General features: G+C 33.7%; 1 protein-coding gene across 1 annotated transcript in view; it reads left to right on the top strand.

Annotated features, from left to right (window-relative positions):
- FZD3 (frizzled class receptor 3) overlaps positions 1-26,632 on the top strand; it is an 88,136-nt gene extending 61,504 nt beyond the window's left edge. Inside the window, exons 5-7 of the mRNA XM_058550431.1 lie at positions 11,165-11,313; positions 15,497-15,730; positions 19,135-26,632. Of these exons, the coding sequence (XP_058406414.1) occupies positions 11,165-11,313; positions 15,497-15,730; positions 19,135-19,348 (597 nt within the window). The 3' untranslated portion in view covers positions 19,349-26,632. The remainder of the gene's footprint in view (positions 1-11,164; positions 11,314-15,496; positions 15,731-19,134) is intronic.
- The last annotated feature ends 505 nt before the right edge of the window (positions 26,633-27,137 follow it).

Here is a 27,137-nt window from a genome sequence, read left to right as displayed (position 1 = left end):
TCTCCAATTCCCCTGGAAAATTTTTCAAGCTTAATAGGGTCATAGGCTGTTAGACTAAACCTTAGAATTTACCTATCCCAACCCCTTAATTTTCAGATGGGGAAATGTAAATGTATAACAACATAGGAAACACTGGGATAAACAAACAGTTCCTTACTTCAGGACTTTTTAGAGTCTTTAATGTACAAATGTGCATGTGAATCTCCAAAGAGGGATTATAATATCCAAATTTTATTTTACCACAGAATATCTTACTATGGATTCCCTTTTAGTATCTTCTGGGACAGTAGTGCTCCATGTACCACATGTTTCAGCATTTATTAAGTGTCAAACAGTTCTAAATACGTGTTTCAACCCATTTTATATGCTACATATATTTCTTCTTTCTTAATATTATGTGAAAATATGTCTTTAAGAAGTAATGTGCCATAGCAGAGAATTCAAGGAAGTCACAAGAACATGTGTATAAATGCAGAATATAACTCCTAGGCATTGATTCATTTATAATTAATCATAATGTTTTCTACCTAGTTGATCATTGATCTATTTTTATAGCTTACTTTAGATATTTATGACATTCACTGTATACTACATATTAAATATCAATATAATTTTTGACAATTTCTTAGAGCAATTCATTTGTAGAACATTTGTTGATATCTACCATAATCCAAATTTACATTGTATCTCATGAGCTTTTGGCATTGCATTAATTTGGTAAAAGTTTTCTCAGTTAAATACATTTTGTAAATGTTGACTATATACAGATAGTTTTCTCCAGCTTCAAAAATTCCAAAATATCAGGATAAAATTATTTTAAAACATGCTCAGAGGAAAAACACACCTCCCCATCAATATGACCACTATTTACGTTTTTCTATATATGTTTCTAACATTTTGGTAGCTACTCTTTAGAGGTATGCACCCCCCTGCCTCCAGCCCATGAGCCACACTTCTTTCTCTTGTGTAGTCCTTTTCCTTGAATTGGACTGGCTCTGTGACTTCTTTTGATTAGTAGAATTCAGCAGAAGTGATTCTGCATGACCCTGAGGCTAAGTCATAAGAAGGTTTGCAACTTTTGCTAAGTTCTCTTAGAATGCCTGCTCTGGGAGAAGCCAGCCTCTAGTAAGAAGTCAGACTGCTCAGAAACTACAAGATGTGTGGAATCCCAAGCTAGTCATAAGCTATATGTAAAGGCTGCATGAAAGGGAGGGCAGGAAGGAAAGAGGGAGAGAGATCACCAGCTAGCTCCCACGTTTTCCAGCAATCCTAGCTAAGATGCCAGATATTTGAGTGAAGAAGCCATCTTATATGTATGTCCAGCTCAGGCTTACTTTCAGATGATTCCAGCCCCAGCTGGAATGCATGCAACTACATGTGAGAACCCAAGTGAGAGACACCCAGCTGAGCTCAGTCAAATCACAGAACTGTCACAGATGATAATAAATTATTATTAAAGCCACTAAGTTTTGGTGTGGTTTCTTACACAGCAGTAGATAACCAGAATAATGCATAGTGGTATGTAACAAAACACATCAAAGTCACGTTTGATATATGTATAAATAATATGTTATTATATAAAATTTTTAAATATAAATGTGATCGTATTTGACATGTTAGTCTATACCTAGTATTGTGCTAGAGCTGGCTCACGCTGGCTCACAAGGGACAATTGTGCACCTCTCTTCCATGACTCCACATTTAGTGATATCACATTGGTACCTTGAAAATAGCCGTGGTTGGTGTATTTACACCATAGAGATTGGCAGATGCTACAAACCAGGGCTTCCCTCCACCCGGAAAGCCAGTTGTTAAACATTTACCAGCACACCACTGTCTGTATCTTCCTTTGTTTCACTTTACGTTATCATTTTTGAATGGCTGCTTATTTAGTTATTTGGATGTACTGTAATTAATTTCAACAATCCCCTATTATTGACCTATTATTTCTTTAGCATATATTTCTTGAAACAGAATTTCTGGATCAAATGGTGTACACTTTTAAATTTTTGATAAGTATTATAAGATTGTATACCAGGAAGATTATACCAATTTATATTCCTCCTCAACAGTGAAGGTGTTTCCTCATATCCTGCCTAGCTTTTATTTTTATATTTGGAATGTTCATACTTAAAAAAAAAAAAATTTAAGTTCTCTTTTTTTATTCTTAAATTTTTAAAATCGATAATATATTCACATGGTTCAAAATTCAAAAGCTGTAAGAGTATATGGGAAAATGTCTCCCCTCTATTCATACCTGTGTTTCCCAGCTTCCCTGTACCCTTCCCAAGGGTAACTTGAATGTTACAAAGAATTTGTATATCCTTTCGGAGATGCTTACGTGTGTACAAGGAAGTCTATTCCTTTTCTCCCTCTCTTTTACTCAAATGGTAGTTACTATACACACTTCTCTACCTTGCTTTTGTCATTTAACAATTTAGCTTGAAGATCAATACCTAAAGAAAAGAGGTTTCCTCGGTATTTTTTATGACTTCATAATATGCCATTCACTGGATAAACCACATTGTTTCTAATATTTTACTATTGCAAACAATCCTTGTATGTACATCATTTCACATATATGTGAATATATCTGTAACATAAATTTTTAAAAGAATTCCTTGATCAAAGGGTATAATTTTTTATTGAGTTTTCATTGACATAAAACATTATATTAGTTTCAGAAAGAGTATAATTTTGATAAATATTGACAAATTGTCTTACAGAGATTGTATGAATTTGTATTCCCATCTCCAACATATAAGAGTCATATATTTCTCCACTCATTTACTAATACAGTGTACTGTCAGACTTTGGATCTTACCTATCTGATAGGTTAAAAATAGAACCATCATGTAATTTTAATTTTTTTAAACTATGAGTGAGACTGAGCTCTTGTATCCTTTTCTGTAAACTATCCATATCTTTTGCCTATTTTTCTTTTAGGTGGTGGACTTTTATTTATTTGTAGGAGTTATCTATTTATGAACAAAATTAGCCCCTTTATCTGCCATAACGTTTGCAACAATTTTATGCCACTTTTTTTTGTCTTTTGGCTGTTGTTATGGAAATGCAGAAATGTTGGGGTTTTATGTAGTTAGATTTATTTATCTTTACTTTTATGGATTCTAGCTTTTGTGTCATAGCTAGAAAGTCATTCTCCACCCCAAGAGTTTAAAAGCTTTCATCTTGAATTTTATGGTTTCTTTTTCGTTGTTTAATTTTTTTTTTTACATTTGAATTTTTGATATACTAGGAATTCATCTTGTTATGAGATGTGGTATGCAACCACTTGGTTTATATTTTTTTCCTAGTTTTTACTATTTTGGTAATATAATTGAAAGAAGAAATATTAATACCACATGAGGAGAACCCCAGCTAAAGAAATGTGAAATATACAATAAATGCTTTTTTTTCCCTTTTTTGTTCATTTTGGATGCTGGTGCTAAACTTCTAAGTGTCATGATTTAAAAAGAAATTTTATGCCCTTCTTATTTATTTCTAGGGTGAGGGGAGGATAACATTTTTGCTTTCTTATGTAACTCTCCTTGAAAATGTACAGTGTGAAGTTTCTCAAAAATTTTTTATCCTTGAAAGGGAAAAAAATTTTTTTTCTAGATGCATATCCAGAATCCATTTATTGAATAATTCATCTTTCTCTGAATGGTTTGAAATATCACATATATTAAATACTAAAACTGTTTATGCTCAGTATTACAGTTTTATTATATCTTAATGTATTTCTCTTCTCTTTCAACATTTTCCTGTTTTAGTCTTGCTTGTTTGTTTTTCTGTATGAACTTTAGAATCATCTTGTTTAATTCCCAGATAACTCTGTTGGTATTTTTATTGGAATTGTGTTAAATTTAGTGACTAAATCAAGGAGAATTTGCATTTTTATGATAGTGATTCTTTCTAGCCAAGAACATGTTTTAAGAGGAGTGCATTTTAAAGCTTCTTCAAATACATCATTCACTTTTCTTATTCAATTTATTTCTGGGTGCTTTCTCTCTTTTGTTACTATGGTTGTGTTAGTTTGCTAGGGCTACTATATAACAAGATACCACAGACTGTGGCTTAAACAACAGACATTTGTTTTCTCACAGTTATGGAGGCTGAAAGTTCAAGAAGGTGCCAGCAGGATTGGTTTCCTCTGACGTCTCTCTCCTTGGCTTGCAGATGGCTGCCCTCTTACTGTTGTGTCACATGGTCTTTTCTGTGTGTGTGTGTATCCCTGCTGTCTGTGTGTCTAAATTTCCTCCTCTTATAAGGATACCAGTCAGATTGGTTTAGGGCCACCCCATATGACCTCATTTAACCTTAATTACCTCTTTAAAAAGGCTGTGTCTCCAAATAATTCACATGGAGTTGGGGCTTCAGCATATGAATTTTAGGGGGACACAGTTCAGCCTATAACAATGGCAAATGAAGACTTTTCTTTCTTTTACCTACTAATTGATTGTTATTTATACGTGTGAAAGTGATTTTTGTATTTTATTTAGTACCTAGCCATCTCGCTTATGATTTATAGTAGTTTTTACTATATTCTCTTAGTTTCTCGAGGTATAAAATTATATTATTTGTAAGTAATAATAATTTTATCTCCTTCTTTATCGTTTTTATACCCTTAATTTGTTTCTTTTGTCTATAGTAGTACCCCCTTATCCGAGGCGGATGCCTTCCAAGACCCCCAGTGGATATCTGAAACCGCAAATAGTACTGAATCTTGTAAATACTATGTTTTTTCCTGTACATACATACCTATGATAAAGTCTAGTTTATAAATTAGGCACAGTAAGAGATTAACAACAACAAATGATAAAATAGAAGAATTATAACAATATATTGTAATAAAGGTTACCATAGATCTTAGCAACCTCAGCATGCGATTTTTTTTCTTTCCTTATTAAGTCGAGAACTTGCACCTTTGCACTTAAAGGAAGCACTTTACGGGGCTTCTCTTTGGCATATTTGAATTGCCAACATCACTACTCTTGTGCTTTGGGGCCATTATTAGGTAAAATAAGGATTACTTGAACACAAGCACTGCAGTACCAAGCACTGCAGTATCACAACAGCTGATCTTATAACCAACAGAGCTACTAAGTAACTAACAGTTGCGTAGTACATACAGCATGGATATGCTGGACAAAGGGATGATTCACATCCCAGGCAAGACGGAGCGGGACCATGCGAGATTCCATCATGCTACAATGATGTGTGTGCAATTTAAAACTTATGAATTGTTTATTTCTGGGAATTTTCCATTTAATATTTTCAGACCGTGGTTGACCATGGGTAACTGAAACCATAGGAAGCGAAATTGCAGATAAGGGGGAACTACTGTAACTGCAGTCTGTTAGAACTGTTGAAACAAGGCTAATTAAGAGTGATGGTAGGAGATACTCTTCTTGTATTCCTGAATTTAATGAGAATAATTAGTGGCTTCTGGTGTTCCCATTAAGCATGATACTGGCTTTTGGATTGAGATAGATTTAGTCACTTTAAGGGCTTATTCATCATCTATTTGTATTTTATTACAATTTTTAAAGACCAGGAATGAATGTTTAATTTTATCAAATGCCTTTTTTGGCATACACAAAAATTATCATGTATATTTTCCTTTTGATCCAATAATGTGTTAATTTATAAATCAGTTCCCTAATATTTAATTATCCTTGCTTTTCTATGTTTGGTCATGGTATAGTCTTGCATTTGCTGTTAGATTCTGTTTGCATAAAATTCATAAATGAGACATCTATAGTTTTGTTTTTTGGAGTCTGTTGAATTAGGTACAATTTTATGCTTGCTTCTGGAGTCAGTTTTGTTTATATCTTCCTTTTATTTATTTCCATTAATTTTCAAGTTTATTTGCATGGAATTGAGTAAAGTAATCTCTTAAGGTTATTTTAGTTTTGTTCTTTTGGTAGCTATTGATTTATTATCATTTCTGTATGTGTGTGTGTGCGCACGCGTGTGTATGTGTGTGTGTGTGTGTGTGAGCTGTTTTCTTTGTTGTTTTGATCAGGCTGGAGGGCAGTTATTTATTTTTTTCAAATAGTCAACTTTTGAGTTTATTAATTAGTTCTTTTTTTGTCTTATAATTACCTAATTTCTTCTGTCTTTATTAATACCTTCAATTTCTTGTCCTTAGGTTTGCTTTATTGATAAATAATACAGTTAATACTCCTAGTTAGTCTTTAGTCTGTTAATTTGATTTATGGTTTCTTGTTCTACAGAAGTTTTAAGTTTTTAGTAATCAAAACTATCAATCTTTTTCTTTTATGGCTTCTTTGTTTCGTGTTATCTTTAAAAAAGACCTTCTGTACCTGCCCCCCCATTATAAAAGTGTTCTTCAGTTTTTTCATATTTTTATCATTTTTTTATCTGTCTAGAATTTATTTTTCTTTATTGTGTGAGGTGATGTCTAAATTATTTTGTTTTCAGGTGGATTGCCAACCATCTCAACATCATTTATTAAGCAATCTATCTTTTCCTCATTTATCTGAAATACTTTTATCATATACTTAACTTTTCACATTCTGTGAAAAATCCTATTGGTCTTTTTGGATTGTATCTGGTTTATCTGATTAATTTGGGGGATAAGTGAAGTGACATCTTTAAAACATTGACTGCATGTAGAAACATGAAATATTTTTCCATTTACTTCAGTTTTTCCCTGTGTCCTTCAATAGAGTTTTATGATTTTCTTTTTATTTATTGTTAGGTTTATTCCTAGGTGTCTTACAGTTTTTGTTGATGTTATAAATGAAATTGTTTTCATTATATTTCTTATCTGGTTATTAATGGTAGGTAAGAAAACATTCGATTTTTGTATATTAATCCTGTCCAACTTAGTTACTGAACCCTTTGATTGTTTCTATTTGTTTTTCAGTTGATTCTCTTGGATTTTCTGGATAGTCTTATTGTCTCTTTGTTCCCTATACTTATACTATTTTCTTAAGTTTTGCTTCTAGCAGGGTATCTTATTGAATTGACTAGACTTCTGGAATGGTAGCCTTATTCCTTATAGCACCAGAGGACAGAACTAGGACAGATGGGCAGAACAACTAGAGCTTTTTGAACATGAAAGAGGCAACTTTGTATTTTATCAGTACATTGTACTGATTATATTCATAGAACAACTAAATTGAAAGCAAATTCATTTGTTAGTTATAGAGTAAGACTAAATGACTTATAAGTCTAAGTAAGTAGTTGAGAGTATAAAGAGAGAATCGAGAAGTGACTTTAAGAACTCCTATACAGAGAGTAGTGGGAGAGAAAAGGATAGAAAAGCAGAAGTAGAAAGTTAAGAAGAAATAGTATAACGCCTGATTAGGAGAGTAATCATGACTATGCAGTATTATAGAAGCCAGGGGAGATGAAAGTTTTGTCAAGTATGAGATGGTCGTCAATAACTGATGCTACATAGAAGTGTGGGGGAAAAAAAGTGAGCCAATAAGAAGGCATTGTATTTGTTAATGAGGAGGTTATTTGTGATCTGCTTTAGTGTCTCTTCATCTGCTTCTTGTGGTTCTTAACTTTTCTGTGGTTTCTTTAATTTGTATTTTCATCTAGAGTATCAGTTTGGTGGGAACACGAATCAAGATTATTTCTGTTGTGTAAGTCTCATGGGGCTTTGAACAGTTTTATTCTTAGGAATAGACGATCCGTAAATATTTGTTTGTTGATTTTTGTGTAAATCCTAGAGGAATTACAGCTTAGTTTCAGGTTATGACTGCAATTTAAGTTCCATGTTTTGAGCTTACCAGTCCAGTTGTAATCATGTACCAGTTATAGATAAAACATAATAAGAAAAAATTTTAAACATGCTCATTCAAAAGGACAAGATAAACTAATTTGTAGAATAGAAATGCAAAATGATGACTGGAAATTAAAACACGGGCCTCCTGGGGCCAGCCCGGTGGCGCAAGCGGTTGGGTGCGCACGTTCCGCTGTGGCGGCCCGGGGTTCGCCGGTTCGGATCCCGGGTGCGCACCGACGCAGCGCTTGTTAAGCCATGCTGTGGCGGCGTCCCATATAAAGTAGAGGAAGATGGGCATGGATGTTAGTCCAGGGCCAGTCTTCCTCAGCAAAAAGAGGAGGATTGGCATTGGATGTTAGCTCAGGGCTGGTCCTCCTCACAAAAAAATAAAAATAAAAAAATAAAAATAAATAAAAAACACGGGCCTCCTGGACTCCAGGTCTGAAGTGGCTAGAGGTGACTTGCTGTTCAGTTTATATGGGGTATTGGGAAGTAAAAGTGTCATGTGGAAGTCAGGGGACCAGAACTACGCTCACTGGTTAAAAGTAGCAACTGGAAATGGGGCTTCCTGCTCCTCAAAGGAAGTTTATATAAAAGGTACTACCAACTGTACCCTGAAGCTGTAGTTAATATAAAAATACTTATCTAGAGAGGTGGGAGGGCGCCAACACAGCCTTAAGACCAATACTTAAGCCAAACTGCAGTGGCTCAGTACCTGAATCTACAGTAGCCAATAATGTCTGGAGCTACCAGTGACCAATACGCGACCTGGTTTTTGACTAGGGCCCCATGGGGACTGGTGAAGAGAAACAAAAAGGCATGAGACAGGGTGAGATAAATGGAGGGAAGGAGAAAGAGAGAGCAGGGAAGAGAGGAAGAAGGAGAGAACTCTGTCACTCAAGATGCAAACTAAAGTTCGAAAGTTCACTGCAAACTAAAGTTCCATAGCACAATTTAAAAAAGAAAGAGGCTAAACCTAGAAATGCATCCAACAAAATTAACAGTCAGAAGACCAATTCACTCCTAGATGAAATAAAAGTAGTAAACTAATTTTTTAAAGACTTACTTAAAAATAAGTATATTTAGGACTCTCCAAAAGAATAAAAACCCTTTTAAAAGAATAAGAAATTAGGATAAGTTAGCAGAAATGAAGTAAGAATAGATAAGTATAAGAACCAAGTAGGTATCTTAGAGATGAAGTTCTGAAGAGTTCACCCACAATACAGAATATAGAGACAGAAAATACTCAAAATTATGTAATTATGTGGCTAAGAGACATAAAAAATAGATTGAGGGACTTCAGTATACATCTAATAGGAATTTTAGAACAAGAGGCCACAAGAATGACCGAGAGGCAATAACTAAAGAGCTGATGTCTGAGAATTTTCCAGAAATGAAAACTTTGAGCCCTCGGATTAAAAGTACACTCTGCATGCTAAACAGGATAAATAAAAATCAGTCACAATGAGAAACATTTAGTGCAACTATAAAACAAAAGGATAAAGAGAAACTTAAAAGCAACCAGAGAGAAGAAATAAACCTCCAAAAGAGTATCAACTAGACAGACTTCTCAACAGCAACAATAGAAGCTAGAAGACAGTGAACTAATGTCTTTAAAATGCTGAGAAATGATAACTTTACCTATCTCAACCACCATTCAAGTTTGAGGGCAAAATAAAGACATTTTCAGGCAAAGACTAAAATAGTTTATCTCTGACATACCTCTGTAAGAATTTCTAAAGGGCATCCTTTAGCAAGAAGAAAAGGGAACCCAAAGGTAGGAGTGGGGTGTACTTTTTGGCAAAGTTAATTAACAATGACAATAACAAAAATAATTATTTTTGTAAAGGTTGCTCTGAATCTCTGGAAAATAATAATAAGGAATATAGGTAGCTAAAGTGTGCTAGGAACATTGTCTTGTTCAAATGCTGAATAATTTTAATTGTAATTATTTTCTATTAAAACCAAGTATAAGTATATATTTTAAATGTATGTATGTATTTATTGAGCACCTACTATGTGCCAGGCACTGGCCTAGGCAGGCTCTAGGGATAAAGTTGTTGGGGGGAAGAAACTCTTCATGGAGTTACACTTTCATGGGAGTAAACTGCTTAAAAGAAGCGGTATAACCCAAACACACAGACTTGAAAGAAATATGTTGGTAAATAGGAAAAGATACACCTGGAAAATATGCTGGTGTGATGAAGTGAAAAACTGTTGTGACAATATTAATGTCAGATAAAATACAGTTTAAGGTGAAGAGCTTTACAGTCATGTGCTGCATAATGACATTTCAGTCAACGATGGACGGCATATACAGTCTGGTCCCGTAAGATTAGTACCTTGTAGCCTAGGTGTGTAGTAGGCTATACATCTAAGTTTGTGTAAGTACACTCTATGATGTTCACACAATGACGAAATCACCTAACGACAGCTTTTCTCAGGATGTATCCCCATCATTAAACGACACATGGCTAATAAAGTAAAATGAGCAGCTAGAGCGTTATTGAATTTACGTAACACCTTACATAGGCTTGAAAGTGAAAACTGACAGGATTAGAAGGAAAACTGGTGAGTCCACAGTTATGTGAGAGATTTTAGCATACCTCTATTAAAATGGAAAGATAAACAGTCAGAAAATTAGTCAAGAATAGAGACTTGAACAATGCAACTAACAAAGTTGATCTAATACATATAGAAAATTTTGTACCCAACAAATAGAGAATGTGCATTATTTTTGAGCACACAAGGAATGCTTCCAAAAATTGACTGTGTCCTAAATCACAAAAGAAGTCTCCAAAATTTAAGAATCATATAGACCACATTCTCTGACCACAATAATTAAACTTGAAACCAGCAATAAAAAGAAAGAAACAAAAAACTCATCTGACTAAAAACTAGAAAATGCACTTATAAATAACTCGTATATTAAAGAGGAAGCTTGAAAAGAGCCAGCAGAGTAAACATGAGGTAGAAGGAAGGGCATAATACAGATAAGAATAGAAATTAATAAAAAGAGAGGAAAAGATTAATACTTTCCTAATAATTTATTGTGATGATCAATGATAGAACTAGCAAAATGGCCAAGAATCCAGGTGTTGTTTGAGCCTCTATTCCTCTTCATGGTTTATCTTCTACATTAATAATCTTTTTCTTTAGATGTTCAGTGTGAACTAATAAGAAAAATATAGGACTCAAAAAATAGAATATAAATTAATTGTCAAATTTTCAGGAGTGTATTGTTTTCATATGACAAGAAAATTATAGAACTATATAAGTGAAAACATCAAATTTGTAGAATTATTTTACTACTGTTTATTTTTTGAAAAGATTTTATAGTGGCCATTAATGGAAACTTCTTTTTATATAGTTAAGATATTTTTCTTTTCCTTCCTGTAGGTTACTCAAATGAGTCGTCCAGACCTGATTCTCTTTCTGATGAAATACCTGATGGCTCTCATAGTTGGTATTCCCTCCATTTTTTGGGTTGGAAGCAAAAAGACGTGCTTTGAATGGGCCAGTTTTTTTCATGGTCGTAGGAAAAAAGAGTAAGTTGAATTAAACTATCACAATGTTCACAAACCTCACAATCACATAAATTTTTTATGTTGCTCATGTTAAGACAATTTGGAGGAAGTATCCCAACAAGATTGTAACCTCAGCTGCCATCAGTTACGATTGGCACAGTAGCGTTCTTAATTAAAAGCTAAAAACTTATTTGAGAAGATAGCCAAGTAGAACCAGGCTTAAGGTCTATTCCTTACTAATTCAGAATATTTGAGGGAAGTCCGGTCTTTATTTTGAAACATCCATATTATAATTTTCTTAAAATGAAAACAAATTAATGCTTTTATATATATTCTTATTTGAGTCTCTTGATATTCTGGTAAGGGTTGGTATGTATTATCATCTCTGTGTTACAGATGAGAAACTGAGACACAGAGAGGTTAAGTGCCTTGCCCAAAGTCACAAAGGTATTAGATTAGACTTCCATTTCCAATTATCCATTGTTCTTCCAAGTATACCATAAATGATTCAAAGAGATGCCATGTTATCCCATTCTTATGGAGTACACGTTAAAGCCAAAATAGAAAAATGACATTAGTAGATTAAATTAAATATGTTAAAGAAATTATTTTATTTCATAGTTGGCCACATGGCATATTAGAGTATCATGGTAAAATATAAGACTTGACAAAGCAAACTTATGAGAGCATATTTAAGGAATCTTTAATTTTTTGAACCCTTAGTTCATAAAACAAAATAAGACCCTGCAGTATTCACAAAGGAACAAATGATTTCAAACTTTTTACTCAGCATGTCTTATATGTATACTATATCTGAATTATCACAAATTCTAACTTAGTAGAGTCTATATTCTTGTGATTTTACTTAACCTAGGGTCCATGGAAAATGGGCTTTGGGGGATAGTCTGTAAAACTCTTAAGATTATATTTAAAATGTTGGGCCTAATATGGGTTAGTGTACTTTTCTTATACAACTTAAGTGCCTCGTTAACAAAATCTATATTCTCTAAAATACCAGTAATTAGCAGTTTGTTACACAGGTTAGATTGAGATAAAATAATCCCAATTTTAAAATATACATTTCTTATTACCATATCTGAGACTGCTACCTGAGATATCAGATGATGCATTTCTCCTTTAAGTACAGTTTCATAGGGCAGAGAAGGAAAGACTCATTCAACAACGACAACAAAAATGTATTTCCTAGTCATTTATTCATCCTTTAAGAAAGTCTTTATTGGGGCCGGCCCGGTGGCACAAGCAGTTAAGTGCATGTGCTCCACTGCGGTGGCCAGGGGTTCGCTGGTTGGGATCCCTGGCGCACACCGATGCACTGCTTGGCAAGCCGTGCTGTGGTGGCGTCCCATATAAAGTGGAGGAGGATGGGCACGGATGCTAGCCCAGGGCCTGTCTTCCTCAGCAAAAAAAGAGGAGGGTTGGCAGATGTTAGCACAAAGCTGATCTCCTCACAAAAAAAAAAGTCTTTATTGAATGCTTGCTATGTGCCGTGAACTATTTTGGGATATCAGGGATTCAATAGCAGACAAAACAGGCCAAATCCCTGCTTTCATGGAGTAGCCTTCCTTGTGGGTTTTAGTGATTTATCTGTGTGTTCTTTGAAATTTTTAAATATGTTTTAATCACAGTAAAACACAATGCTGAGGAAAAGGCTTGAATTAAACATTCCTGGTCACCTCTAGACCATACACAAACAATTCTGTAATAGGGTTGTATTAGAAATTCCAGATAGAGCTAAACCGAAGCTACCCTTATGGGAAATCATCCTAGTTATTTGTGGGATCCTTGTTGGGCCAGAATCCTTTTGAAACTGGTTAGAACTCCCAAGGAACCTTCTAATTTGATTTTCTGCAGCCATGGATCCCCACCCAACAAAGTCATTGTGATCCTACAAGCCAGGACTGTGCTCTGGGCTAGAGTGTCAGCTCCTTATTCTGGAGCTCAAGAGTGTGAGCATACTATAGCTATTTCTAGCATTTGTCTGGTTTAGCCTTTGAGAAATAACTATAAAGTAATCATAATGTTACCAATTAATTGAGCACATTTAATATTCCAAGCACTGTTCTAAGCGTTTAACATATTATTAAATCATTTAATCCTCTAAACAGCCTTGTTAAGGAGATCATCATTTTACAGATAAGGAAACTGAGGCAAAGAACCAAGATTTCATAGCTGGTGAATGCTAGAATTGAGATTCAAACCCAAGCAGTCTGACTCTAGACGCTGGTCTTTGCTCTTAACCCCCTCTGTTATACTGTGCTATAAAGAGACTGGCTTCTAAAGTTGTGCTAGTCAAATTAGTGTTCTCCCACTAAGTGAAACCACATCTCAGACTGTGCTTATGCTAATAATTCTGACACACTGAAATATTTTTAGTAATCTTTTGGAATTATCTGGGTCACATCACTTAATTTCTCTGGACCTCTGGGGTTTTTTTGTTTTTTTTTTTTGGCTGAGGAATATTTACCCTGAGCCAACATCTGTTGCCAGTCTTCCTCTATTTTGTATGTGGGTCGCCACCACAGCATGGCTGCTGACGAGTGGTGTAGGTCTGCACCTGGGAACCAAACCTGGGCTGCTGAAGCGGAATGTGCCAAACTCAACCGCTAGTCCATGGGGCTGGCCCAGGACCTTTGTTTTCTTACCTGTAAAATGAAGGGACAAACCTTCACAGTTTGAAGGTGGATTAAATTTTTGGAACGACCAGAAGTCAGTTTGAACCTAAATTTAAAAATAAGTTTAGAAAATCAAGTCAGTGATCAAGATTGACTTGGGATGTATATATATGTGAATAGGGCCGTTGATGACAGAGGAACAAACATTTTTTTTAACTATTTTTGACTGGTTCTTTCTTCTGTGTAGTTTTTGACACTTTGTTTTCAGGATATATGTAAACATTATGTTTTATTATTACTTTATGATTGGCTTCTAAGCCATTTAAACTTAAGTTTGATCCCCAACTGTTGGTTTTGTTGTGTGTCTTTTGGAAAGTTTTTTAATCCCTCAGAACCTCAGTTTCTTCATCTGTAAAATGGGGATCACAACATTTATTCTTAGTAGATATCTAATATCCTCTTAGAAATATCCTCTCAGGATATTAATCTTCATAATAAAAACGTTACTAAAAAGATCAAAGGAGAATGTATGTAAAATGCCTGACACAATATGAGTACTCAAAAAATATCACTCTTCCCTCAGCCCTTCTCCCTCAGCAGTAAAAACAACAAGAGCAATATCAACAGTCCTTTTGTAATTTGAAAACTTAGAATACATGCACTTTCTCACTGTATGATCCAGTCTTTACATGTTGGGGTTTTATTTTTTGATGAAATTGTGTATCTAATTTTAACTTTGATTCTCATAGTCAGTCACTTATTTACATACACTGAGACACTGATCTGTGCAACTGTTTAATTGGCTCTTTTATTAATTTAATTACTGCTTTGTTCATCATCATAAATATCTATCTATGCTTTTAACCCTTTCATAGCAGTTAAAAACTTTTACTCTTGACAATAATTTATCCCCTTAAATTTTTTTCCCTTAAGCCTTTAATATGTCTAGGACTTAATAGTATGTTGCTTAAATTAATTTTTCATATGTTTTGTTCTGATTATGACCACTCATGTTTATTCCAGCACTAGACAACTGCTTCTGCCATAAAATCCACTTGTGGCCTTAAAACAACTGCTCGAACAAGTTAAAAAATACTGTATCTATGCTACAATGAGGCCTCCACTACTTCTAAAAACCATGCAAGAAAACAATTTCTCTACTTTATAGTAATATCTTTGTAATATTTCAGTGTCCTTGAGGATCATAAATTTGTTTAGCTGAAAGAGATTTTTTAGAAATGATGAAATTGTATACTTTCATTTTATAGAGGAGGAAAATAAAGGAAAGGGGATAGTGACTTGCCTAAGATCGCATATTTATTGATAAGGTTGGAACTAAAATCCTGATTGCCTAGTCTAAGACAGTCCTCTTTCCATCATACCACTTCACTGGACAAATTGACAGGCATTTTTATATTCTTTCCTTTGTCAACAATGTTACCTTATATTTGTCCTAATGACATTATTTGGAGAGCAATTAATTTTAAGAATAATGTCAGTGTCACAAAAGTATTGTTTATTGGTCTATAGGCATGTTAGTCTGTATCTTAAATTTAGTTTTTGTTGTCTAGGATAGTGAATGAGAGCCGACAGGTACTCCAGGAACCTGATTTTGCCCAGTCCCTCCTGAGGGATCCAAATACTCCTATTATAAGAAAATCAAGAGGAACTTCCACTCAAGGAACATCCACACATGCTTCTTCAACTCAGCTGGCTATGGTGGATGATCAGAGAAGCAAAGCAGGGAGTGTCCACAGCAAAGTGAGCAGCTACCACGGCAGCCTCCATAGATCCCGTGATGGCAGGTGAGTTTTATTGGTAACTTAGTTTATTTCATATGCTGAATTAGAGTCACACAGCTTAAGAAGGAAGAGTAGCCAGTTCTGAAATAGAAGTTGAACATTATTAAGCTTTTTGAACTTTGCTAGGTACAGTTGTCCCAGATTATGATCAGACTTAAAGCCAGTCAGAGGAGTTTAGAGTTTAGACTTGATGCGGTAAGCAATATGATGTCATTGACGGGTATTGAGCTTGGAGAAGGCAGGGTGAAAGTGGTTATTTTAGTTAAGATTAATTTAGCAAACAATTATGGAATACCTGCTACGTCAGGCACTGTGCTAGGCTCTGGGAATACAAAGATGATTTAGGCATGATCTTTGTTCTCAATAAGCTCACAGTCTATTAAGAAAGATAGTGTAGTCAATATTACTATTGTGGTTAAAAAGATTGGGTCTGGAATGATAAACCTCAGTTTCCTCATCTGTAAAATGGAAATAGTAATAATATCTGCTCCTTTAGGAATGTTGTATAAAATAAATGAAAAAATATTTGGCACTGTTCCAAGCAATTTAGATAATATAATTGCTTGAAACAGTGCCCATCTCAGTAAGTGCCTGATATCAACTTCTATTAATATTGTAAGTGAACAATTAAAGTAAAATGCAAGTGTGATGGTACAGTCCAGAGGTTGGCAAACTTTTTCTATAAAGAGCCACATAGTAAATATCTTAGGCTTTGTGGGTCATATGGTCTCTGTTGCAACTGTTCATTTCTGCTGTTGTAGCATGAAAGCAGCCATAGACAATATATAGTCAAAATGAGAATGGCTGTGTTCCAATAAAACTTTATTTACAAAAATAGGAAGGAGCCAGATTTGGCCAGCAGGCCATAGTTTGCCAACCCCTGTTTAGCAGGTGCAGTAGTAGCATGTAGGAGGGAGTGATTAATTCTGGTGGGGGCGGGGTCATAGAAACCTTCACAGAGAGAATGTTTGAGAGAAGGCTGGATGTGTTTTCTTGTTAAATTTGACGATGGAGACACTAGAATTAGAAACTTCTTAGGAGCTTTATGATAATTCGGTTGAGGGATGATGAAGGCTTATAGGAGAGTAGTGACAGTGGGAAGAGAGGAAGAGTTGATCTGAAAGATATTTTGAAAGAAGAAATGAAATGATGGGAATTGGTGATGGATTAATAGCAGCTGGAGAGAAGGAATGTGTCAGAGATTTTTTTTTTTTTAAGATTTCTGGTTTGGGAAGCCAAAAGAATGAAAATTCTTATGCTTAAAATGGAAAGCATTTGATGTTCACTTTGAAACATCTGTTTCCACAACTGTCTTGTATCCTTCCAATTTCATTCCAGCCTTTCTCTTGGTCTTCTCTGTTCTCCTAGTGTTATATGATGTCTATACTTACTCTCTTTTTATATCTTCTAGTTTTTCCTCTCAACTTGCTTTCTTTTGCCTTCTAACTTTAGCTACTCTGTGTTTTAAAAAGCAGCAGTCTTTCTTTGACTATGATATATTTTCTTTTATCCATTTCTTTTTCCTTTCCTTGCCACATTTTTGAAATGAATATATTGAATATTTCCTTTCTACCTATTCTGTCCTTAGTTTCTTGTATATCTAGTCTTTTTCTCCTTCTTACCCACCTACACTGTACCTTCTAACATAACCAATGACCTATTTTTTAACCACACTTAAAGATCCTTTCTCTTTCCTGCCTTTTTCTTTGCATTAAGTACTCTTATATGAGAAGCATTTTCCTAAGTGCTGGGGATGCAGAAATGGAAGACAGAAGAGCAAACAGTTAGTTATAATACACTTTAATGGGTATAATAAAATCATATACAAGATACTTTGGGATCCAGAGAAGAAAAACTAGCCCGGGGCCTTCCTTTACTAAGGAAGGGCACCAAAGAAGTGAGATGTACAGCGTGGTTATATACCGTCTTGGAACAAAGAGCATACATCACATATTATAGCAATGTCCCTTTTACAATTGTTACAAGATGCTTAGCTGGCACAGCAGATCAGTGGTCAGCAGGTCAGTGGTCACAAGGTGAGTGGTCACAGGGTAAGCACAGCAGGTCAGTAATTAATCCTTAGTTTAGGGAGAGATGCTTATTGTAAAGGAAATGCCAATGTGGGGGAGGTTACATCCCTATTTTTAGGGGCATCATTCTTGTCTTTGGGACATAGTAAATATTTAAAACAGATGTATAATGCATGCTCAACAGGCCATATCAGGCCCTTTTGGAAAAACAAGGTCAGGCCTTATTAGTTTTATACCAAATGGCTTCCTCATATACTCCAATATATCCTATTGCTGTTCATTTATTTATCAATGCTTTTTGACAGCCAATAGGTCTTCAGCTACTTATGATTAGTTCTTTTGATGACTGTTTAAAAAAGGAATGGCCTGCTATATCCTTTTCATTTTTAGAAACATTACTTAAAATTTAACATATTAAAGTTATAAATTATGTTTAGTTAAGTTTTCTTCGAACTTTGTTATCCTAAATTAAATACTTTTTACAAAAAGCTGCATGTATGGTGTGAATTTCTTACCTCTGGTGGGGCTTAGTGAGTCAGGATTGCAGTCAGGATTGTACCTTTCAAGATAAGTACAATGATGGAGGAGAAGACTGCCGGCAATAAGTAATGTAGCCCAGTTAACTTACTCAAAAGCTGGGTCTTGGGCTGGGGGTATGGAGAGAGTTTGCTTTAGCAGGAATATAGGTTACAGAGTGTTAGGATGTTGTTACTAGTATATTTAAGTAGATGTATCGTCTATGAAATAGTATCTTCACAGCCTCAAGCCCTAATGCAAAGTAATTAAGACCATTTGCAGGTAGTTAATTCAGCTGTTAACTGGGCTATCTGCAAAGAAGCTGTCAGCACATACTGTCATCATTGTTTGCCAGTTCATTCACTTTTTTTTTAGGTTCCACTAATTTTTCCTCTAATTTCACATGCTCCCTCTTCCTAGTCTTTTAGTAAAATTTCATTTTGCTGTACTACTGATTATAACCAATCTTCTAGACTCCCTGGGACAATGCCATATTTCTTCTATTATTTCTCCTCTTCCTGAACCCGCCCCATAACCCAAAACTTATTTGAATGAGAAAAGTATCCATACTTAGCATAGCTCCATTTCAGTAGCTCCACTTAACCTTAGCTTCTGTCCTTTTGCAAAGAATAGAACCTTAATTCTGAACCTAATAAGCAGATTTTCTCCTTTTTTTTGTTAGCCATGTGAATATTTCTACAGTGTTAATGAAATTACTGTAAATCATCAAAAGTTGGTTGTTATTTTTTCACCTGTTGGCTTCCTAATCATTTCATTTAATGCGGCATTTTCATGAAAATTTTTAGTGTTGTTTTCTGCTATGTTCTGTTACCTGCTTCAAAGTAAACTCTCCTGTATTAGGTACACTCCCTGCAGTTACAGAGGAATGGAAGAGAGACTACCTCATGGCAGCATGTCACGACTAACGGATCACTCCAGGCACAGTAGTTCTCATCGGCTCAATGAACAGTCCCGACATAGCAGCATCAGAGATCTCAGTAATAATCCTATGACTCACATCACACATGGCACCAGCATGAATCGGGTTATTGAAGAAGATGGAACCAGTGCATAAATTGTCCTGTCGAAAGTGGAAAACTTGTGCTGTTTAAAAAGCAGATTTTATTCTTTGCCTTTGCATGACTGATTGCTGTAACTCACTGTTATGCTTTCAGTCAGGTGCAGAGTGTGTCCATTGGAAAAGTAAATGTTTGCTTTCTATATTGCATCAAATTTGGAACATCAAGGCCTCCAAAATGCTAAGAATTATATCATCATATAAATAATTCTTATTTCTAGGTTATGAAGAGATAATTATTTGTCTGGTAAGCATTTTTATACACCCACGTATTTTATATTTAGAAAAATCCTAAAAGTATGGTGACTGCTTTGTAGTGAACTTTGATATAATATCAACTAGTTGTGAGATCACATTCTGGTAGTTCTGGTAATAAAACAAAATTTCAGAATTAAAGAAATTTTCTATGCAAGATTTATTTCTCAGACGAATAGTAGGACTTTGTAGTTTTCTTTCCACTAAGTGAAAAAGAACTGTTTTTAAACTGTAGGAGAATTTGATAAATCAGCAAGGGTATTTTAGCTAATAGAATATAAGATCAACAAAAGAATCTGATTAGTCTATCGAAGGCTCTTTCAAAATTCTATCAAAATAATCTTCATCCAGAGAAATACAGGATTAGGATTCGCAATGGGCATTTTTTCCCCTATAATTGTGCTGTTTTTATTACTTTTGTAAATATTACTTTTACTGGCTGTTTTACTTTTACTGGCTGTGTTTTTATAACTTATCCATATGCATGGTGGAAAATTTTTAATTCGTAGCCATCTTTTCCCATGTAGTAGTAGTGATTCATAGAGAATTTCAGGTTCAGAGCTGTTCCGTGGAGGCATGTAATAAGATAAGCGTCACACATTATAAGGTTTTTTGTGGCAACCACAATTACAAAATGGCGAAATGTTATCTCTGTATTCATTGTTGTATTTTTCTACAATGAGATGTCGTCTTGCCAAAGCCACCAGATCTTGGTATCCAGGCCCCTCCTACGAGTGAGTTGATTGTCTGTGCTTGCACTGCCCAGTAGCAAACAGGCTACAGCTTTTGCCCCATACTCTTATTTTCAGATTCTGGATTATTCTTGTTTACAGCTGAAATATATATAACCTAAGTCCAAAGTGGTGATTAATTTGGGGTATTTGAAAATTGTTGTAGCTAAATGAAGCATGATTAGTCTTGCTGTGAAGTATCTTTTAATCTTGAAAATATCAACTCAAAAATGTTTGACATTTTGTCTTGTGATGTTTAAATAGTTTACAATAAAAACTGTGAACTTTATTAGGCATGAAATTGATCAGAAGGGAAAGGAGAATTCTGGAAAATGCTAGATGTGTTATATAGAAAAGCATATTTAAACAAGCGGTCCTCAACCCTGACTACAGATGAGAATCACTTGGGGAACCTCTGATGCCCGGCACCTTCCTCTCATTCAGATGAGAATCGGTAGTTTTTTAAAAAAAAGCTTTCCAGGTGATCTAACCTGCAGCCAGATTGCAGGCTGTTTTCAACTAACTAGCCCCTGATGATGATCTGTTGGCATCATATTATATCACGTGAAAATCTAGCTGGACTCAATGTTAATGCTTTTATATCATTACCTGATATACAATTGTTCTCCACTTTATTGTCCACTATAAAATGTGGAATTCTGGGCTCCACTCCTAAAAATTCTTATTCAGTAAGTCAGTGGTGGTAGGACTTTAAAATCTGTAGTTATAAAAATATAACATGTGATTCTTATGCAGGTAATCCAAGAATCACACTTTGAAAAATATTCTAGACTCTAGAGAGGCCTGGCTTTGTCATATGCTAGTTTTTGACCTTTAACAAGTCAACTTCTCTGAGCCTCAGTTCCCTTGTCTGTAAATGAAGATAGAAAATAAATACCTACCTCACAAAGTTGTCAAATAGGGATCAAATGAAAAATCATATGAAAACTCTTTGAAAACTGTAAAGCATTGTGAAATATAAGGGATTAAGATTATTGAGGATTTAAGAGATTTGTTTGAGGGCTACTATATTACATTCCTTGATGTGTGTTTAATTCATTTGTACTCTTTTCTCTTTCTTTAAAACAAAAAGTACAAAGAAATTTGGTCTTGAAAAAGAAGCTTTTATCAGGCATAAAAGTTAGTTTTCTGATGATAACTTGTTTGTAATCGTGTTGTTTCTTTCAAAGTACATATACCTTAATGTTTATTATTATTAATTCTTCATAAGATATATTTGAACATTTGGCCCACAATATTTTTCTTTTCCCTCTGTCTTCATTGTCTTTCTCCTTGGAACTGGAGCTAGTGCTCGAGGCAGGCAGAGTCTGAATTCCCTCATAACCCTCGTAACTGACAATTAGTAAACCTTTTCTTTGAAGGCCAAACTTATAACAACTCATTTATAAATAAATTGGTAATTCATGAGGCTTTTGTCTGAGAATCTCTCCTGAGAACAGCATGAGAGGACCCAAAGAAACATTCAGAAACAAAAATAAGAAGTTAAAATAGAAGGTACCAATTTGAGCTCAAAGATGTTGTCATCTATTGCCATCTGCATTATATTATCAATTGCCAAAATGTTAATTGGTTTTGTTGTACAAGTGGGCCTAGTATAGACAGTTAAGTGAATATCACTATGAAAATCTTAACATTGTCTTCCTGATTTTTATATATTCAATTGTATCTTCGCTATTAAACTGTGGGGGTGTGTGTAAATGCTTTCAGTACCTTAATTTTGCTCCACAGAGTTTACTTAGTATTGTTAATTTATTGTTTTCAGTAAAAGTATTTAGTTTGAGCCATGTTATTTATCAAACTAGAGCTCCAAATTAAGAATTTTTTTTAAGAGACAGTTGAAAAACCTATAGCAAAACAGCAATTTCAAGACTCAGCTAGCTTAAATCAGCTTGAGCAAGTCTGGACAGCTTTCTCACCACATATTTAACTTTAATTTGTGTTGTGATTGGCATATGATAATGTTTAGTGTTTTATTTGTTCAGTTGACAACTGAGAAAAATAATAGTTCTCTCTAAAATGTTAATACATAATCAAAAGATTTTTGAAAAGTACTTTGATTTCAGCAATATTGTATTTAATTTATTCAGTAATTAAAGCAAAAGATCCAAGACAATATTAAGCTCAAAACACTAATTAGTTTCACAGAACAATTGATTGATAACTCTACAACTAGCACAGGGCTTAGTACATAGTAAGTTTTTCAATAAATGTTTAAATGAATGAACAACTCATGTCATGCAACTCACTTTTATCCTGGTAGAGTCTCACTTCAAAGAAATTTGAAGGATCTAAATTTAAACTAAGTGAAATGAAGTCTCGCTTTACCAGAATAACATGTGGCAAGTCATAAGAAATATGTAAATTGTACCAAATGAAGTTTATTTCTCCTAGAGTAGCGGTCTGTATTACTATTTTTAGAAATATATATGCAAACTTTTACCAACACTTTATATTAATTTTAAAAGGTGAAAGTGAGTCTTAGAAGTAAATGTCTAGGCTCTTGTTGGTTTTATGTGAAGTTAGATCTTTGTGTACTGGTTGAGTGAATGAATAGTCAAGCAAACATTTACTAGTAATGATTTTCTTTTTCTGCTTCTTAGAGTAGATTTATAAAATTATAAGAATCTCTTCAAATTAGAAAAATTTACTACATTTTAACCTACCTCATTAGTTTCTTTGTGATAATAGCTGGAAATAACTGAAATTGTAACTATCTTGGTTTAGGCAATATCCCTGTGAAATAAAAGGAATTACTTAAATTTTTTTTTGATAAAATAGTGGATCATTGGCTGGAGCTCAGAAAACATTACTATACCGAAATTTCACTATGATGATATTTATACTGCTTTTGACATGCCAAAGGTACATTTACATATTATCATAGTTGAATGACTTACATAGTCTAATGTAATGAAAATTCCACTGGGCTTGGAATTCAAAGACCCATAATTATGATGTGAACTGGACAGGTCATTTAACTTCTCTTAGTCTCAATTTCTTCTGTATAAAATGAGGATAAGGTAATTTTTGGTCCCAACCTATCTCACTGGACATTGTGAGGATCAGATGAGATAATATGTATTATAGCACTCTGTAACCTATAAATTGCTCTTCTGATAATATTTGTTTCTGTTAGAATTTTGGGATTATAGAAAACAAGGATATGGTCTTCAGTGGTATTTAGCAATAACAACAAAATAGGCAATTAGACCAGTATTCATTTGGTACAAGCTTTTAAGTCAGTAATCTAATTAACCTTTAAAAAATGTGATTCTTTTTCAAGAGTAGCCATGCCCTTAAATTGTGTTGGCTCTTTAATATATGTTATAAATTTGTAGGTCACTTTCAGCAGAAGTTTGGGGATCTCCATTATATTTTTCCTTTGATATGGAATTATACAAATACATTAGCTTGGCTTCACTGAAATTTATAAGAAAAATATAAAGAGGAGTGTAAGCCCCATGACTTTTGTTTTTTCTTTCAGGACTTTGATGTGCCTAATTCTTTCCAATTTAGAACAAGTTTTTTAAAAAGGTGATTACTGTAACATGTTGGTTTTCATCATGGCAAATCTTTAAATTTTAAGTTGTAACATTATCTTAATTATTTGTATATATAATTTTTTTTAACCTGCGTAAAGTAAGGATGTTTCCATTTTTTCTCACACATAAACACACAAAAGATAGTATTTTTATAGAACCAGGATTTACAAAGAAACTCATGATTCTTTTAAACTTCTTTTATGCCTTTTTACAAATGATTAAGAAAAAGTGTTTACGTTTAATTCAGCTATGTTTCCTAGTAGCTACATAGTTTTATACATTATTCTTACATCATTTCTGTCTATTTTATGTGAAAAAATTATGTTGACATTTCTTCATAATTTCTCTTCTCTTCTTTATTGTTCTTGTTCTAGTTATATGAGTTTTGGGAAAGGAATAGGAAGACTAAGAATCCTTTACCTTCCATCTGACTAATCAGTCTCCTGGGTTATTTTTCTAATTTAATTTTAATCCTATACTTCTTTAATAGTCAAATTGACAGAGGATTATACTTTTCTCTCAGGATCCAAAATCTTCTAGGAAGGAAAACATTAAGGTCTACCCAGAACCAGCCATCTTTGTAGACATTCCTATTTGGTTGATTTATAAAGATTTAATATGTTAATAACCATATTTATTATTCCGTGATTTCTATAGAAAGTAAAACATTGTTGCCATAAAGGTAAAAGAAAGTAAAGTTTCACTTATATTTTAGTCAAATACCATGCCAATCAACATTACTTCCTATAAGAGAGAGTAATTCAATCTATTTAAATACGTTGAAAGATAGTTTCCTTCAGACTATTTTTTTTAATAATCACCTATCTCAGGAAATCTATTGTGTTCTTTCTCGGACATTTTCATTGGTATGATAACATTGCTCATAATTTATTCTCATTTTATTGGCCACTGTCACCAGTTTTCCCTGATAGAGAAGCAAGTTTTTTCCTTGTAGTAATTAGGATTTTGAAGACTCAGTGTTCCATTATTTTGGTAATTACCATTTACTAGTAACATTAGTATTTATAAGACAGTGATATTTTTCAAGCTTGTTATTTTATCATATTTCTTGAAGTAGGGTAAACTATATTATTATTATTATTGCCCTAGGGTTTTTGTTATATAAGTCAGCTTGTTTGTATTGCTAACTTGCAGATATTTCTTTGATTGTATTGTACTTATTGACTTGAAAAAACTTTAGAGCTTAATCATTTCTGTTTTCTAAATTGGCAGATTTTTTTTTAATGCTTAATAAAAATGCATTATGTTATTTTTAAAATACCACAGAATTTTGAGTCAGGAGACCTGATTTCTAGTCTTGCCTCGGTTTTCAATGAGCTGTGTAACTTTGGAATTTTACCTCTTGGGACCTCGGTTTTCTCATCTGTAAATGAAAGACACAAGGGGATTAGATTAGGTGGTGTCTCAGATTCCCCCTGTCTCTAATTTAGTTGTCCCTTGACCATTTTATAATCGTTATTCTGGGCTTACTTTTATTCTTGTTGTTCTTCCATGAACTGTATTTACTAATCAGCCTGTACTGTTAATGCAATTTATACTTAAATTGATAGGATTCAGATATGTTATTAACTTTGTTTTCCATTCATGATTTTAAGTAATTTTAAAGGAGGAAAATTATATTACAGATAATAAAAGTGAAAGAAAGTTTACAAATAAAGATTACAAAAAAAGACGTCACCTTTTTTTTCCATGGGAAACGTCTCCTAAAGCACCAACAAATAAGCACCTTAAATTGATATACAGAAAAAAATGACATAAAATTTTGTGGTCTCTGTTCTCTTAAATATAAATATAAATAGTTAGCCTAAACTTGAATCTGATGTCCAAATATTTCATTGAATATTTTCTGAGTTTTGATAATGGGATATTCTATAAGATAAAGCAGATAATCCTAGATTGATCTAATTTATATTTATCCATCCACCATTTTTCTATTTCTCTACTTCTTCCCTCCCCAGTTTTGAAAAGAAAATTTATAAATATCTTCCCTCACTCCCTTTGCTCTACCTCAAATAATTTTTCCCTGAACTACTCTTGTTGGCAGAAACTAATATGAAATAATTCTATATTTCTGAGACAACATCAGCATAGTAGTTCTTTTCATTGAGCTGAGGTGAATATATATTTGAAAATAATGTCTTTATATGTGAACTTAAAATTATTTTTAAAAATCATAAATTCTCTGATATGAAAATATTAGTCTATAAGTTCTCTTGTCATCAGGTGATATTTCTACCTTAGTTGTGTGTTAGAGTAAATTTGAATTCTTTATCATTCATCTTTTTTAAAAATTTAACTTCTCTGGAATTATCCCATTTCACATTGGTCTTTAACACCAACTTCAGACAACTTTTCTGCTTTTATTTTCAAATACCAAATTTTGTTTTTGAGAGTTTTAATTTTTTCATTGAAGTTTAAAAGTATTGCATATGTGAAGGAGTGGCTGCAGTTTAGACATTTATTTTGGCATGAAAAAGATATCACACCACCATCCCTCTCCCCCAGCCCCAAAAAGAAAGGTTTATTTGACACTCAAGAACTATTAAATTTATTTGAAAGAGCTATGTAAGCTGTTTCTTCTAATTTAAAATTTTTTAATTAAGAAAATACTGACTTTGCTGTATTTTAATCTGATAGGGGGATTATTTATATAAATATATGTCTACAATCAATAATAGTTATTAGTTATTTTCACTTTACAATGCAACACCCAAAGCTCACATTTATTTAACGTGAGCTTTTTTTTTTTTTTTAACATTTTTTTGTTTTCTTAACGTTGTACAGTGTCGTATATGTTAAGTTATCTTGGTCATCTCAGCAGAAAACTCTCCTGTAAATGAACTATTGTTTCTGAGAATGAGGCCAAGGAGATTTGTTACTACTTGGTCATAGTTGGATAATATTGTTCTGAACTATGTGAAATTGCTAGTTTTGTTGGTCGAAAGTGATCAAATGTTAGCAATTTCATAATATATATTCAAGAAACAACCAAAAGATATTTTAGAACAGATATATTAACTTCCCATCCCAACTCTTCTTATCAACCCATCAGAAAATTTATGAAGGAGACTCAAACTACAGATAAGCACAGGTTTATCAAGAAAATTCTGCTTCATTTTGTTATTGCCCAGTTTTCAAAGATATTTTATCAAAATGACTTCAGTAATTGAAGCAAATACGTGTTGGAAATACATATGTTACAAAAGCGTTTCATTA

This window comes from Diceros bicornis, chromosome 11 (genome assembly GCF_020826845.1).
Source record: "Diceros bicornis minor isolate mBicDic1 chromosome 11, mDicBic1.mat.cur, whole genome shotgun sequence".
In the NCBI taxonomy this organism is placed as follows: domain Eukaryota; kingdom Metazoa; phylum Chordata; class Mammalia; order Perissodactyla; family Rhinocerotidae; genus Diceros; species Diceros bicornis.
The sequence above is the reverse complement of the archived record's forward strand: the minus strand, read 5'-3'. Positions and strand labels throughout refer to the sequence as shown.